This window comes from Canis lupus, chromosome 33 (assembly GCF_003254725.2).
Source record: "Canis lupus dingo isolate Sandy chromosome 33, ASM325472v2, whole genome shotgun sequence".
In the NCBI taxonomy this organism is placed as follows: domain Eukaryota; kingdom Metazoa; phylum Chordata; class Mammalia; order Carnivora; family Canidae; genus Canis; species Canis lupus.
Window position 1 is genome coordinate 11,368,500 of NC_064275.1, and position 16,616 is coordinate 11,385,115.

The 16,616-nt window shown below is 38.8% G+C and overlaps 1 protein-coding gene across 3 annotated transcripts in view; it reads left to right on the forward strand.

The window, feature by feature from the left end:
- ALCAM (activated leukocyte cell adhesion molecule) overlaps positions 1–8,839 on the forward strand; it is a 210,747-nt gene extending 201,908 nt beyond the window's left edge. For all 3 annotated transcript variants that reach the window (XM_049105325.1, XM_049105324.1, XM_049105326.1), the window contains 2 exons: positions 4,711–4,826; positions 6,330–8,839. In XM_049105325.1, the coding sequence (XP_048961282.1) occupies positions 4,711–4,798 (88 nt within the window). In that variant the 3' untranslated portion in view covers positions 4,799–4,826; positions 6,330–8,839. The remainder of the gene's footprint in view (positions 1–4,710; positions 4,827–6,329) is intronic.
- The last annotated feature ends 7,777 nt before the right edge of the window (positions 8,840–16,616 follow it).

The following is a 16,616-nucleotide window of genomic DNA, read 5'->3' on the forward strand; positions in this document are numbered from 1 at the left end:
GAAATCGTTATGTCATGAACCTTAACATAACTTCTTTCTTCCAATATGGGTCAAAGAAAGTTGAAAAAATCAGAATTGCAAAACTGATTTATTACATTGCTAAATTTTTAAATTTAAAAAATTTTCTTTTTTAGAAGATGCCTATAGAACATTGACTCTTTTAAGTGTTACTCTCTCTAGTGGCTCCAAACATGTTGGAGTTTTCACTTTAAAGGCAAGGCATAGTGGTTAATGAAATGAGTTTGAAAGAAAAAAAGAACGAGAGAGAGATAGTGAAAGGAGAAGTCTAGAGAAAAGGAATGGAGGAAAAATCAGAGAAGCAAGAGAAGGCAAGGAGAATAAAAGGAAGGGAGAGAAGAGGCTTTGAGACACACGTGGCTTTCCATGATTACTACAATAGCTTACTGACTTATAGAAATTATGGTTATTAGTATTTATTAGACTATATCATTAGAAGCTATTAGAATAATCAAGGTATGTGTTTATATGTATAATTTTGTTCAGTTTTATTTGAAAAGACTGGAATAAGGAATCACTCAGGTACTGTCATGGTACTGTATGGACTTTATATTGGTAAACACTAATATCATAAGGAACAGTGGAAGGAAATACATATTAACTGTAATGAGGTCAGTTAATTCAATTCAGTAAAAGAAATGTCCTTTGGATGCCTACTGTATTCAGTCAATATATTAAGTGCTGTGGTTAAAATAGAAATACAGCATAGTAGTTATTCTCAAGGAGTTAGTGATCAAGGAGACTAAAAAGATTGGCTACATCTTAAAGTGTCATGGGACAGATGGCTAGAGATCTGGGTGGAGACTCTCCAAAGGAAAGAGGTAGTTCTTTCTGTTTTTAAGGGCTGAAGAAAGGGAGACATGCCAGTACCTTAATCAGAAGCTAAAGAAGGCCATTGCCATGGGAATAGGGATAAACCAAAGGTAGACTTTTAGTAAAACTGCAACTGAGCCTTAACCTAGCTCAAGTCTAGACTGAACTGGAATCATCAGCTCCTCACCCTATCTCCTTAACAAAGGAAAAGAGAAACCTTACCTAATGGAAAATAACATTGTATAGAGTTGCTACAGTTCATCTATACACATGGTGTCATGGAAAATGAAAAGGACTAGCTGTGTAAAAAGTCAAGAAAATACAATCAATTATCAAGAAAATAGAAAAGCAGACAGATGTGCATGATTTGGACATTGTAATTAATAAATAGACAAAGACATTAAAATGATTATAGATAATATGTTGAACATAGAAGAAAAGATGGTCAAAGGAGATGAATTGAAATGTGTTCTTAAATATTTTAAAATCAAATCGACATTTTAAACCAGAAAAATATAGTATTAGAAAATAAGCCTTTGATGGGTGAATTTAAAAGTGGATTGGTGGGGTGCCTGGGTGGCTCAGTCAGTCAAGTGGCCAACTCTTGATTTTGGCTCAAGTCAGATCTCAGGCTTATGCCTCAGGTTCCATGTTCAGGTGGGGAGCCTACTCCTCCCTCTCCCTGTTCCCCTCCGCTGCTGCTGATGCACATGCTCTCTCTCAAACAAATATTAAAAAAATAAATAAATAAAAGCCGATTGTTTACAGCAGGGCACATAAAAAGCAAACCGGAATACAGATCAATAGAAAACACCTAGATTGAAGGGGCAGTATGGAAAAGAATAGATAAGGAACATAAGAACATAAGAAAAATGTGGGGCACCTACAAAAGATCCAACTTATATATAAGTAAAATACTACAAAGAGCAAAAATGCCCATCACCAATAAAATAAATAAATAAATCATGATGTATTCCCCCAATGACAGGCTCTGTAGCAATGAGAATCAACAACCTATAATGACAATCAACATTATATATGAATGTCACAAACATTAGTTTAAGTAAAAAGCCGACAAGAATTCATGTAGTATGATTCCATTTATGTACAAATGACAGGGACAGGTAGAGCTTTCTGTGAGAACTTAGGATTATAGTAACTGATGGAGAGGTGGTAGAGACTGGAAGGGAGCATAACGGTGGTACTTCTGGGTCTGCAGTTCTTCTGTTTCTTGAGCTCGGCGCTGGTTACATTCAAGCATCCAGTTTTTGAAAATTCATTGAATTGTATGCTAGTGATAGACACATTACCCTGTATGGATATTAGTCTTCAACTGAAACGTTTTATTTTATTGTGTTTAAAGATTTATTTATTTGAGAAAGAGAGAGAGAGAATGCTTGCTAGCATGTTGGGGAGGGGGAGAGAGAGAATCTTAAGCAGATTCCATGCTGAGCATAGAGCCCAACGCAGTGCTCGATCTCACAACCCCAAGATCATGACCTGAGCTGAAACTAAGAGTGGGACACTTAACAGACTGTGCCACCCAAGCCCCCCAGTGAAACCATTTTTAAAAGAATTCATAGATTTATTTTAAAAAGAAAATGATTCAGAGATTCATAGAAAATTCAAGTTCTATCAAAAAATCACCATTCCTCTATTTTACTGTTGAGTTTACTAAAACTTTGTTATCTGTTAAGTAATTTGTTAACCAAAAAGATTAAACCTCAAATTATCTGTGATATACATAATGTGATATATATAGACAGCTTATGTATCTTATACTTTATATATTAAATTATTTTATATATATTTTATTACATAAAATATATGAGAGAGAGAATGAGGATATCCATCTACATCATTCTTCCATTTGCCTGGAAAATACATAAGATAAGAAAGTTGTCATTCACTATTATGTACCATTTTACTGGAAGATGGAAAATATTTTTGTGATAATATAAGTCAAGACATAGACTCAAACTTACAACATGTCTTATTTACATTTTTAAATGTCTGATGCAAAATTGAATTACATATTTTAGCACTTAGTCATGTTGGCAGAGTATGAGCTTGCTCTCCTGCCTTATGAATGGACTTAGAAGGCTGTAGTTTAAGCTAAACTAAGAATTTTTAAATCACAAATTAAATTAAACTTGTGCTAAATATAATGAGTATCCCAGCTTAAATGAGCCATATGTCTTTATCTCACTTGTACATGTATCGTATACCATTACATATCTCTTTCTAGTAAAGTTGTGATTCTTAGCAAATGAGCAAAGGAATTCTATTTTTTTTAAAGAATTTATTTATTTACTTATTAGAGACACAGAGAGAGAGAGGCAGAGACATAGCAGAGGGAGAAGCAGGTTCCCTGCAGGGAGCCCTGATGCAGGGCTCGATCCTCAATCCCAGGACCCCAGGATCATGCCCTAAGCCAAAAGCAGATGCTCAACCACTGAGCCACCCAGGTGTCCCAGGAATTCTATTTCAATAATAGAAATACATTTAGGGGGAAATTATTTTTAGGGGAAAAATAGAGCTTTCTCCCTAGTTTCCTTACATACAGGAAAGAGAAGGAAGGAAATATACACTTTTTTGTTTTGTTTTGTTTAGATTTATGTATGTATTTTAGAGTCAGAGGGAGAGCATAAGCAGGAGGGGCAGAGAGAGAAGGGGAGAAAATCTGAAGTCTACTGTGCCAGCAACGTGGAGCCCGACACTGGGGCCAGATTTCATGACCTGTGAGATCCTGACCTGAGCCAAAACCAAAACGCAGACCCTTAGCTAAGTGTGCAACCCAAGCAGCCCAATACTTTTTGAAATACAGTTGTGGGGCATCCCGGGGGGCTCAGCGGGTTTAGCACCGCCTTCAATCTGGGCTATGATCCTGGAGACCCAGGATCGAGTCCCACATCAGGCTCCCTGCATGGAGCCTGCTTCTCCCTCTGCCTGTGTCTCTGCCTCTCTCTGTGTGTCTCTCATGAATGAATAAATAAAATATTTTAAAAAAAAAATACAGTTGTGGTTTCTCCTGAGTCATCCCCAAACCAAGGAATTTAGCTGGTGCTTAAGAAAACCTGATTTCAGCTCTTAAAAGATAGAAGAGTCATGTGTAACCATGGCAGCTACTTGGGCGCTGGTTCTCAAACTTCCGCATGCGGAGGAGCCACCAGGAGGTCTTGTTTACCAGAGATTGCTGGCCCTCTCCCCAGAGCTTTTGTTTCCATTGTTCATTGTGGGGCCTCAGAATTTGCACTTCTATCAGGTTCCCAGAGGTTGCTGAGATGTTGGTCTAGGACCACAATTTGAGAACCACCACCAGAGCTGCTTTAGCCTCTGCTGTCAGTGTTCTGTCATAAGCTTGGGTCCCTGTTGAATCTTGCTTTGATTTATTTGATTAAACAGTTGATAAAGATACAGGCCATTAACTCAATCTGGATGCATAATAGGGGATGTTGAAAGGGAAACGCCCTAATAAAACTCCCTTGGAAACATTTTGCAGCAAGTATTTACCCAAAAGGGAAGTTTTTATTATTAAATGATAATTACTTCCTATAAAGTGAAGAGAAAAATATCCCAGCCAAAACGATGATGCAACTAAGTGTGCATAGTCTGTGTTCAAAATACTCTCTCTCTTGCTTTTTCTCCTACCATGTGTTTAATGCAACTCCACTACCAAGGTAATTGCACCCGAGTGTGTTCTGTTACCAGTCAAGGCTCACCACTGCAGAATGGTTTGCTGCAGTCTGGTGCCTGGATTAGATGTAAAACATATGCTTTTCAAGACACATTAATGTCACCCCTTTATAAAATTACAAAGAAAAAAGAGTTAAATGCGCACATGTTAAACGTGATGGTATTTATTTAATTTTCTTACAGGACTGCATCAAAACACGTAAACAAGGACCTTGGTAATCTGGAGGAAAACAAAAAGTTAGAAGAAAACAATCACAAAACAGAAGCCTAAGAGAGAAACTGTTCTAATTGTTGTCCAGGTGGGTAGGCTGTGTGAGGTTTCTAGAAATAAGTCCCAAGCAAGTGTGACACCCCCCCACCCCCCACCTCCAGAGAGGGAGGGAAAGCGTTGACATTGAGACGCTTCAGAATTGCAGCTTGCAAAACAGGAGAGTTCCTCCAGAGGACACTTTGGCAACTCAGAAAGGTGTTCTCAGAAGAATGGAATCTCAGTGGTCTCCCCATCCTCTAAAAAATAGCCACTATCCTCTGAATAATTAAAATCAATTTTGAGATTTTAACGTTCAATTAGCATTTTGTATTCTAATGCCAAAAATTTTGCTGAGTGCAAAGCTTAATTTTATAAATTGGTATTATGGTTGGAAGAGAGCTGGTTCTATGCTTCAGATTTATTTTAAAAAGCAATTATGAGAATAACTTTTAAATATAAAAATTTTGATCTAAGGATTTAATACTTACAAGAGTCCATGTATATATGCAGCCATCTCCCAAACTATTTTCATGGAAAGCCCGACAAATTTTGTAGACACACAAACACTTTTGCAGTTAGCATGTGTACGATATATATGTGTGTGCGTGTATATATGTGTATCTACACGTGCACATATACGTATGCGTGTATATTCCAATGTTACATATATTGCATATATTTCTATATAATAGCTATAGGAGTGTGATTTTTAAAGACAGTCTCCAAAAAGAAGTCTTTCACGGTATTGCCACTTAGAATTTGAGCTTTTCTTGTTGATTTATGTTCTCCTGAGCCAGCCAAAAAGAGAAGCCATTTGGACAACTTATTTTGTGTGTCCTTGAGAGTAGCTGTTGCTGTAGCTTGCTCATCGGATGTAAAAATCCCCAACAACCACAGTAAAACTTTGGTTCATTATTGGTTTATTTGTATAAGCAGAAGTCACAATCTGAGTGTGTCACCCAAGGCAGGAGGCATGGGAAAGAATTATAACTGAAAGGATGCACACGGGAAAGAAAAGTAGAATAATTGAAATAAAACATTTTTAAAATCTGAACACCGGGATCTCAAACGGATCGGGTGAAAGAAGTAAAAAACTCAGTTCCTTTCCCCCATCCCGCTGTCCCTTGGAGACCAAATAAGCAACATCCCCACCTGATTTTTTTTTATTCTTCCTCTGCAGGGCTCATTCCTCAGTCCTTTATAAACAGATTTTGCCTTCTGTTTTCTTCAAAATTAGATAGAGTGAATTCTCAAAGAAAAAGTAAGCTTAAAGACAAAACTTAAAGAATGAAATATTTTCCCAAAAAGCCCTCTAATCTTCATATGAATTAAGCAATTTTCATAAAAATAAAGACTCTCAACAATTCCAAAAAATTACCCGTAGAAGGACTGCAACAATGCCTGGGATTACAGATGGGCTCAGGGACAATGGAGTTTTATGAAAGGATCCTATAAAGTAATTCCTATCACTTTTAGTACAAGGCATCTGTTGATGGTGAAAAATGATTGCTATGGTAACCTACTAAATTGTGTTTTTTTTTCATCATTTCAGAGAAAAAAAAACTATATAGACCAATTGAAGCATGAACGTGGATTGTATTTAATACATATACAAAGACATTGACAGCAATTCATGGTTCAAGTATTAAGCAGTTCATTCTACCAAGCTGTCACAGGATTTTAGAGAATTATCTCAAGTTAAAACAATTAAATGAAATTACAAACAAAAACAAGTTTTGGCAGCCATGATAATAGGTCATGTATTGTGTTTGGTTTGATTTTTTTTTTTTTTTTTCTGTAAATGTCTGCACTGAGGATTTCTTTTTGGTTTGCCTTTTATGTAAATTTTTTACGTAGCTATTTTTATACACTGTAAGCTTTGTTCTGGGAGTTGCTGTTAATCTGATGTATAATGTAATGTTTTTATTTCAATCGTTTATATGGATAATCTGAACAGGTACATTTCTGATTCTGATTGCTATCAGTAATGCCCCCAAATTTTCTCACAAGCACCTAAATCCCAAAGGTGGCAGCTTGTGAAGCCTGGGGAACGCACACATTGCTCTATTCAAAAACTGTGATTTTTTTTTCTTTTTTTTAATCACAAGGGAAGGGGAAGCAGAGAGTCAGATTGATAAGCAGCAGACGAATTGATTCTGTGCATGCACGACCAGCTGACTCTCAGAAGTAAGTCACACATGCACATGGACACACATACATGATAATGGTACTCCCAAACTGACAATTTTGCCTATTCTAAACAAGACGTAACACAGAATTTGGGTAGCACTTACCTCTAGAGACACCTGCTAATAAATTATTTTCTGTCAAAAGAAAAAAAACCCAACGTGTGAGAGACAGTTTGGAAAAATCATGGATAACATTCCCATTTTCACAGCTCGCAATGTAAATCACTGTAATTAAAAATTGGTGTTAAATCCTTTGGGTTATCCACTGCCTTAAAATTATACCTATTTCCTTTAAAAAAAAATAGATATCAGTCAGAATTGGAGATTTTTAACAGTGGTCATTATCAAAGCTGTGTTATTTTCCACAGAATATAGAATATATATTTTTTTCGTGTGTGTTTTTGTTAACTACGCTACAGATATTGAATGCACCTTGAGATAATTTAGTGTTTTTAACTGGTACATAATTTATCAAGCAGTACATGAAAGTGTAATAATAAAATGTCTATGTATCTTTAGTTACATTCAAATTTGTAACTTTATAAACATGTTTTATGCTTGAGGAACTTTTTAGGGTGGTAGTATAAATTGGAAACTTTTTGAAGTAGACTGGATAAAGGCCCATAGCTACTTGTGACTAGACTTTTAAACTTTGCTCTTTCAAGCAGAAGCCTGGTTTCTGGGAGAACCCTGCACAGCCATTTTTTGTCCCAGGATTTACGTAACTTTACAGGAAAAAAATTAAAAGAAAAAAAAATGAACATCAGATTTCCAGGTAAAGAACTGTATTCTTTGGGAGGAAAAGGAAAACTGATGTTTGTTTTTTAGACTGATGAGATAAACAATTCTGAAGGCGATGAAAACGAAATAGAAGATAAAGTCAGAAGGAGATTGGGAATAATATTTCGCCACTTCTGCATTATTTAGAAACACATGTTATTGTACATTTAGTAAACTGTTGATTGTTCTGAGCAGTAGTGACTCAGTTTAATAAAAGCTTCCTGTAGTGCATTGGTATGGACTCAATACATAAAATATCCTACTAGACTCAATGCTGTATAAAATATTATGGGGAAAAAGAAAATATGTTATTTTGCCTCTAAACTTTGATTTATTGAAGTTTTATTTGGCAGGAAAAAAAAATTGAATCTTGGTCAATATTTAAACCAAAGTGAAAGGGGAAAAAAACCAAAGTTATTTGTTTTGCATGGCTAAGCCATTCTGTTATCTCTGTAAATACTGTGATTTCTTTTTTTTTTTCCTTTTCTCTTTAGAATTTTGTTAAAGAAATTCTAAAATTTTTAAACATCTGCTTTCCACAATACACCATGAACACTAAAATGAAATTACTTCCCTATAAATATCTTTTTTTTCTTTTTTTTCTTTTGGTGTGGGAGATCAAAGATTCAAAGTCTAACTCCTAAGATATATTTACAGAAAGAAGCGCTGTCACAATAGAGAGGGTAATACTACAATTATTTCTTGGCTTCCACTTGCTGTAGTTAACTAAGTCCAAAAACAGCTGTCAGAACCTAAAGAGCAGAACATTTGAAACTCAGAGCTCTGGATGGAAAGCAGGAAGTTTGCCGGGGACAAAGGGGACAGCACTATTACTATTGAATCAATGCCTGGAGAAAAAAAGCGGAGTTTATTTGTGTAACGGGAGCCACATGCACAGCGAGGCTGGGAAGGAAGATACTGCACCATCCTTAACTTCGGAGCTTGCATCTCTCCAATGTAACGCTTTGGCAATAGGAGACAGGTCTTGCCAGTTCAAGTCTCACTTCCTGTCTGTGTTACCAGAATTGTACGTGGAAATGGATTAACATACCCGTCTATGCCTAAAAGATAATAAAAATGAAATATGTCTTCACATGCCTCTCACAGCTGTCTTCTTGTCTAAAGTAGGCTGTTCATGTGTAGAAAGTCACTGTCTTTATTAGAGAGGGGACAAAACTGACTGTGATTCCCCGTAGCCCTGAGCAGTGAATGCGGCAAAATAAAATTGTCTATGCCTTCCCACGATGGCAGGCCAGGCCACTACATGTAGTCCTGGACTTCGACGGTGATTGGTTCCTTAATGCGTGTGTCTCCGTCTTCAGTGATAACATGGTACTTATTTGGGTGTCCCCTGTGGCTGTCCTAGAAACTTAATTAAGAGGGCGCTCTCCTGCTTCTTCTCTTCTACCATTAGCACACCACCCAACTTGCCATTTGGAATTACGTAAGCATGAACTTTCATAGAAATGCTTCCTCTTCAAAAGAAGATAAAGCCAGCTATGCGTACATCAGAGAAACAGATTGCTGTTTATTGAGCCAATCCTATGTGCTAGGACCCATACATGATCTTATTTAATCCGTAATAGTTGTAAGTAGTATTAAATGCCCCCCATTTAATAGCTGAAGACTATCTGCTAAAACTATCCATAAGTCCCAAATGCAGTTAGCTTCCAAGTAGATAAGTTGGCTATTAGGCCTGACCTGATTCTGAAGGCCATGCTTGTCCTAGTCTACTGTAGTCTCCAAATTTCTGTGATAAATCCTTCTTTGCATCATATGTAAGAGCGGGAAATATTAGTTGACACATGAAAGGGTTATATCATCATTGAAGAATTATCCTGAGATATTCAAATCATGCAACAGGCCAGTATTATAGAATTTTTCAATTGTATTTGGGTGATTGGAAATTTTATTAGACACGTATATGTTTAAAGCATATGTATTTAAAAGTGATGACATAAACTGCACATAGACCATGTGATATATATACATGTCCCACTACAGTGTGAAGCACACATATATTCTTGTCATACACTAAATACCTAAGTCAGTGCTCTTTTGATGTCTTCTTTACATGGTTTCACTTCAGTCCCCTCAACATCCTGTCACAGGAAGCACTGTTTCTATTATACAGATGAAGACAGTGTCCATAACTTTACAGTCACAGGCACAGCAGGTGCCTGAACCAGGACCTCTGTGCTCAAGTCCAAATTGTATTCACTATATTATTTATTATCTCTATTAGAAGAATGAACATCTATCTGTCCTCGAGGCTACCAAAAAGATAAATTTATAATAAATAACCTACTTGATCCCCTTAATTAACTAATGTCATTCATATTTAAAGTAATAGGATGAGAAATATGTGGAAACTGCTTTAAAAATGATAAATTGCTACATAATCTTTTTAATTGTACGCCTAAGGAATCAAATGCAACTAATTCTACTATTAAAACAATCAATGCTCTAGATTTGGCTTTATAAATATAGTACTTTAACAATAAAAAGTACTTAAATCAAATATAGAAAGCACATTTCTCCCCTTAGCTTCTTCATAAAAATTATGTTTTTAAGATTTTATTTCTTTATTTGAGAGAGAGAGAGTGTGTGTGCACCAGTGGGGGAGAGGGACAGAGGGAGAAAGAAGGAGAAGCAGGCAACCAACCGGCTGAGCAGGGAAGCTGACCCAGGGCTGGATCCCAGGACCCTGAGATCATGACCTGAGCCAAAGGCAGATGCTTAACTGACTGAGTCATCTGGCCGCCCCTCATAAAAAAGATTTCTAAAACACACTGTATGTGGGAAATGTAAAGTCAGAAAAGAAGCTCTTTTCCCCCAGCATGCTGGCTCTTCACCTGTTCATCATCCTTATAATCCAATTTATGTTTCCTCCCTAAATCTGGTCTTCCCTCATTGTTTCCTTATAAATGCTCCTAAAATACACAAATAGTCATTGGAGAATGAACACACAGGCATGCAGCTCCAAAAGCAGATTCCATTCTCAAGTTATCTATCTTGCCCCTTTTATTAGCTAGTTCTGGGAAGGGTTTCACCTTGTGAGGGCCAAGCCACTGAATGAGAGAAAAGATGCTTTGTTACATAAAAGACGTATGTGGGTGTGGGTGTGTGTGCATTGTGGGCTATTTTATCTTATTTTCCTGGAAAGGAGGACATAGAATTTGCTTATCAGAAAAGGGATTTTTTGAAGGACTACAAAACGTTTTTTATACAGGAAGCAACTATGTGGTTAAAATATTCATGATATTTGATGACCAGGTGATTCATAAGTGTAACAAACAGGTACCACAACACATATGGGACTCTGGGGTGCAAGGAAATTTGTGAGTGAACCTTATTGTATAAACTCTATGCTACAAAGAAATAAATGAGCGTCTCAGCATCATAGAGGCTCAAGATAAATTATTAGATTCTTTGAGAAAACTTGCATCATCAGAGAGCAGAGGCTGTGTTCTCCAGAGCATTTGATAAAATGTGCCATTAGAAGTTGGCAGCAAGTCAATTTGGACTACTTGTGAGATAATCAAAATGAAATCTCAACTTTTCCTATAAATTTTCTCTGATCATTTTCTCCCAGGTGAGTCAGGATAAATTGAGCTTCAATTAGCAGGTTAAATTGATGGCTTGATTCATATACATCCGAGATGTCCATTTCCACAGGGGGAAAAAAAAAAAGGTTAAAATTTGGGTAGCCCTATACATTTCTTTGAATTCTCATCAGTAAGAAAAACACATTATTAGCAAAATAAGATGTAGTTACTGCTTGGAAATTGATTCACAGCACTCTCCCTGGAATGGCTCATTAAGGAAATGGAATATTTCTGTTAGGAAAAGGTTTATGTCTAAGCGTAAGAGTCATTCCTTGGATGCTGAACTGTCACTAACCACTCAATCTACCTGGAAAATTCGGGCTTCTACGTTGTTGGCAGTAACACGAGGCTCCGTGTTCTTAGATTGATTAGCATCGTCCACCAAAAGCTTTAAGTAGCCTTCGTATTGAGAGGCAACTAGATGTTACCTATTGTAGAATCAGATTCCAAGAGGGAAGATTATTTTTAAAAAACATTTGCAGGTTCATTTGCAGAGGTAATCTTCTGTGACTCTTCTTAACTTAGAGAGCTTTGTTTTTCGTATATAATAGCTGTATATAAGCTGTTTAAAAGATAATGGGGTTTTGGTCGCATTGGCAACACCGCAAAACAACAGACAGACCTTCCCCCATGTTCCTAACTAATAATCTGTTTTCGGAGAAATAGAATTCAATAGTTGCCTGTAGTGTCATTGTTACTCTTCCATTTTTTTAGGGTGGGGGAGGGGCAGAGGGAGAAGGAAAGAGAGAGAGAATCTCGAGCAGACCCCCTACTGAGCACAGAGCCTGACATGACGCAGGGTTTGCTCTATCTCATAACCCTGGGATCATGACCTGAGCCGCAGCTAAGAGTAGGATGCTTAACCGACTGAACCACCCAGGTGCCCCACTCTGATTCCTTTGTGCCTAATTTTTCTTGAATGTAATAAAGTCACCCAAATATCAAATACATCCTTCCCTGTTATAACCACAGGATTCATGATCTTTTTTTGTTGTCCTGATGATCATGCAACGTATGGAATCAGTGTTCAATTTGGAGGGCTGTGCAGATTTGTCCGCATTAATGCTATTATTTTTGTGGGATTTCTGCAAAATAGATGGAGTGAAGTTTACATTAATCCCTTCAGTACCCTTGCCCGGTGACTCAGCATTGCGGTGAAGAGAAACTGGCAGTGAGGCGGTTTGCGTTGACTCACCTCCGTTATGCCCCCTTCTTACTGTTGGAAGAAGGGTATGTATGTGGGTACAGGCTGAGGTGGGGGGATGGTGCTTCTCAGCTTCTCCTTCAGAATGACTTTTCCAAGCATTTGATCCCAGTGGTTGGGAGCAAAGTCCAACGGGCTTCACCAAAATAGGTTACATCCCAATTTAGAAATGAAAGACCAGAATGGAGGAGCAGAAGGCTGGAAAGTTGGATGAGCCCAGGGAGCTGTTGACTGATGATTTGCTTCCCCAAGTGAGCTTAAGTTTCCATATTCAAAGCCCCTGGATCTGTCATTGCAGTGAATTGAGCTTTTGCTAAAAGATGACTTTGTGTGATGCAGCGTGTCGGTAACAGTCCTTACAGTCTGCTTTGGTCATTGGCTTCTATGTTCTTCTTAGAAGAAGCTACTCTAGCCATACCACAGTTGGGCCCTTTCCCTCCATCTCACTCCATATATTTCAGAAGCTGCTCCCTAAAGGTAAATGGTTTTGCAAAAACCAGCCCGTTCCTGTATCTCTTGTGGTCTATGTGTTGCATCAGATGTCCTAACTCCCTACCCTTACCTGTCTCCTTACACTTGGCATGTGTCTTTGCAGTTTTCCCCACAAAATGTCAGACCATATTTTTTCCTCCCCTTGACATTAGGTTCAGCCACATGATTGCTGGAGCCAATTAAATCATGGGGAAGTGACAGTTTTGTAGTTCGGAGTCTAAGCCTCCAGGGGCCTACCGTGTTTCTTCTTGGCCTCTTCTACTGTCATTGTTGTAAGAAGGACAGGCTAAGGCAAACAAACCCGTTAATGCCAGGAGGAGGGGGAGGACGCACAGAGCTGATCTGCACCAAGTAAGGTGCTTCAGACCACCCCAGGCGAGAGCGGGGCTCCTAGCCAACCGGTGGCCACAACAGCAAACCGAAACAAGATCAAATCCACAGCCTTCTGCCCACGGTGGGCATCAATCGAGTCCAGTCTCTGTCAGCTGTCAGTCCGATGATCTGCAGGTACAAAGGCCACAATAATAAATGACGATCGTTTTATCCACTGAGTTTTGATACTATTTTTATCCAACTACAGCTAACTGGTGCACCTCTTCGGGGACAGCGGAGTTTCCTGGTTGGTTGACTAGGTCAGGATAGTATCAAGAACAGTCCTCCCACAAGAAATCAGAAATATTTTATTAGAGCCATGACGATTGGACTTCTGTGCTTTAGAAATGTGTCCCTCTCTCCTGAGCTTCCTGGGAGCAGCATTCACTACCCGGGGCCCCCAGACCCTCCATGTGCTATTAAATGTACTTCGGCATCAGCGTATAAGAATTATTTGTAGCAATGCCAGGTAGCTATTTGGAGATCTTTCTTAACTATATAAATCATTTACCAGTCTCTTGGCAGATAGGGCACATTATGTGTTCAGTCTGGCTCTGATCTGCATTTGTCCTTTTTCATTGTTCTGGAAGTTCAGCATTCAAGACAGGTTCTTATAATTGCTCTTTCTGTATGCCCACATAATTACATGCCAATACCTTTCACCAAATTAGGAATTATACTCAGGCTAGATATTCTGCTGACACCACATTCCTCACCAAATGTCAGAGTCTCTTTAAAAAATATTTTCAGCTCAAAAGGCCTAATTAGGTTTTCAGTAATTCATGTCATTGGTCATTAGGACAGTCATACAAATCAGCAGGCTCTCGGGTGCTGAGGCACTAAATCGGAAAGTTGAGTCTAAAAGATCACGGGCAACATCCTAAAAGAAATCAAAAGTTTGCTCACTGCTTTCATTAACCTTTTTCTTATGCTTTCACATTTTAGGCATAGATCCTTTAGACCTGCACATCGCTCAGTAGGAAGTCTCAGTGTAAGGAGGAGGAAATATGGACAGGACTATTTAACTAAGAAACAATCAGGAAGGAGTTGTTACACATAGCCATACACGCACCCACACCAATTTTTCCTGCAAGCCCTGCAGATTCTGGATCTCCCCTGCATTCTAGGACATGTAATGGGGCAATGGCATGAAGGCAGATGAGTACTTTGGGTTTTTTGTGTGTGTCTCCAAATGGCACAGACATTTTTGAGGGACGGGTGTACTTGTTGGTGTAATGGAAACATTAGTCTTTAGAAATGAGTAGACTTGAAATGGACTTCCACATGAACGGGGATCTGCAGTTTATTAGCCATGAGGCCTTGAACGTGACACCAAAACCCTTGAGGCCCAGTTACTTCATCTGTAAAGTGGCAGCAACACTAAGGACTTCAGAGCTTGTTGTCCTTTAAAGAGTAAGATGCACATGTTCAGGAGACAATGACACTGTCCCACTATTGAGTACGGCTGAGAGATTAGCACAGGGCAGGAAACCCCAGTTCAAGAGAGTGTGGGTTACACAGAGGGCGGCAGTAAGCCAAGGGACAAGTGTCATTTAAATATGCAAACTAAAAACAGTATCTTTTCTCACGCTGGGAAAGCAAAGGGGTCAGAGAGCTGCCCTGGGGTCACAGCACCACACTTGCTTTTGGTGTCTTGTCTGATACATGAGTCCTTGGGCCACCACAGGCCTAGCTTTTCATGGGTATTCCTGGAAATGGCCTTCTCTACATCCAGGAAACAGTGTCCCTATTAGTTGAAGTCAGGTCTGTGTTGCTCCCAGCTCAGTAGGCGGCAACGTCAAGGTGTGTCAAAGGCAACAGGATCTCAGCACCTGCTGTAGAGTGGCCACTCCACGTCTGGCGTTCATCTTATTGTGTCCATTTCTACTGCAGTTAGCAGTTCTGTGGACATCCACGGCCCAGGGCAGGTAAGACTCATGGGATGATGTTGGGGTCACATCACCCCTTTCCAATTCAATCAGCTTAGTGACTTGCTTCCTTAATTTCTTAGTCTATTGCAACTCTGTGGCCCACTACGGTATGCTGGAGAAAAATCATCATAATAAAATCTTTTAAATAAACAGCTTTAAATATCCTCCAAGGCCGGAGACCTTAAAGCCATCAGTGGATAAGAAACTTCCTACCTCATTAGGCTTTTCCCTCCTCCTTCCCGGTGCTCCAAGTCCCAAGCCCCTGAAGCTTGAGAAACAAAACAAGGACCTGGTAGGGGTAGAGGAAAGGGCAGGCACACCTCAATTCTGTGCCCAAGTCCTAGTTAGAACCAAATGGAAGAAAAGAAAAGTTTTATATCTCACTGGAGATTAAATGGTTTATATCTTAAACTGGACACTCTTACTAATTTGAGACCATGTGTTCCGATTTCAAGTGACAGAAATCGGACAATCATCTCTCAGGGAAACAAACATTTGTGAATCTTGCTCCAGTTTCCATCTGGGAATAGGGAACTAAAACTAAGGCTCTTTTCTGTTTGAGTGTCTGGTTCTTTGGACTGGAAGTCATTGAGCGGACAACACAGTGATGAGGACAATGGCTAATTTTGCCTCGTTTATTTCTTGTGTACCTCGGCCTAACAAGGAAAAATGGTCATTTGCCCTGCAGAGTCCATAATTGGCATCACTTAGGCCCCTGGAAGCAATCAGGTGCTTGTAGACAAGACCTATATCGGGGGTAATCTCTTTCCTATTGTTCCTTCCACTCTTCTTCTCTTTTGCAAATCTGACACACACCACCAAATACAGGATGACACAAATTATCTGATCACCATTACAACTAATGAGATGAGCTTTCTATTGGACACAATTACAAATCCGATTTCGTAAACGAATCCACCTTCTGTTTGTCCTGATAGGAAACTTTTTAAACAGCCTCATAGAATCCTTGCAATTACCACCAGTGATGGTAGATTTAAAGGATTTGGGGTCATTGATCTAAATTAATGCATGGTCTGATTAGAAAGCACACTGCAATGTAATTCATCCTTTAAAGGATCTTTCCCAGAATTAAAATAACACATGGGTAGAGTGTCATTTCCTTGAGTTTCCTCTGCATCTCGGGCGGCTGATAATTAACATGCAAGGACGAGCATTCCAAATTCACCATTCAATACCACTGACATGTCGCTCCCTTAGAAACTAGCAATTTTAACCCCTTTACTATTAATTTGATTAATGCAA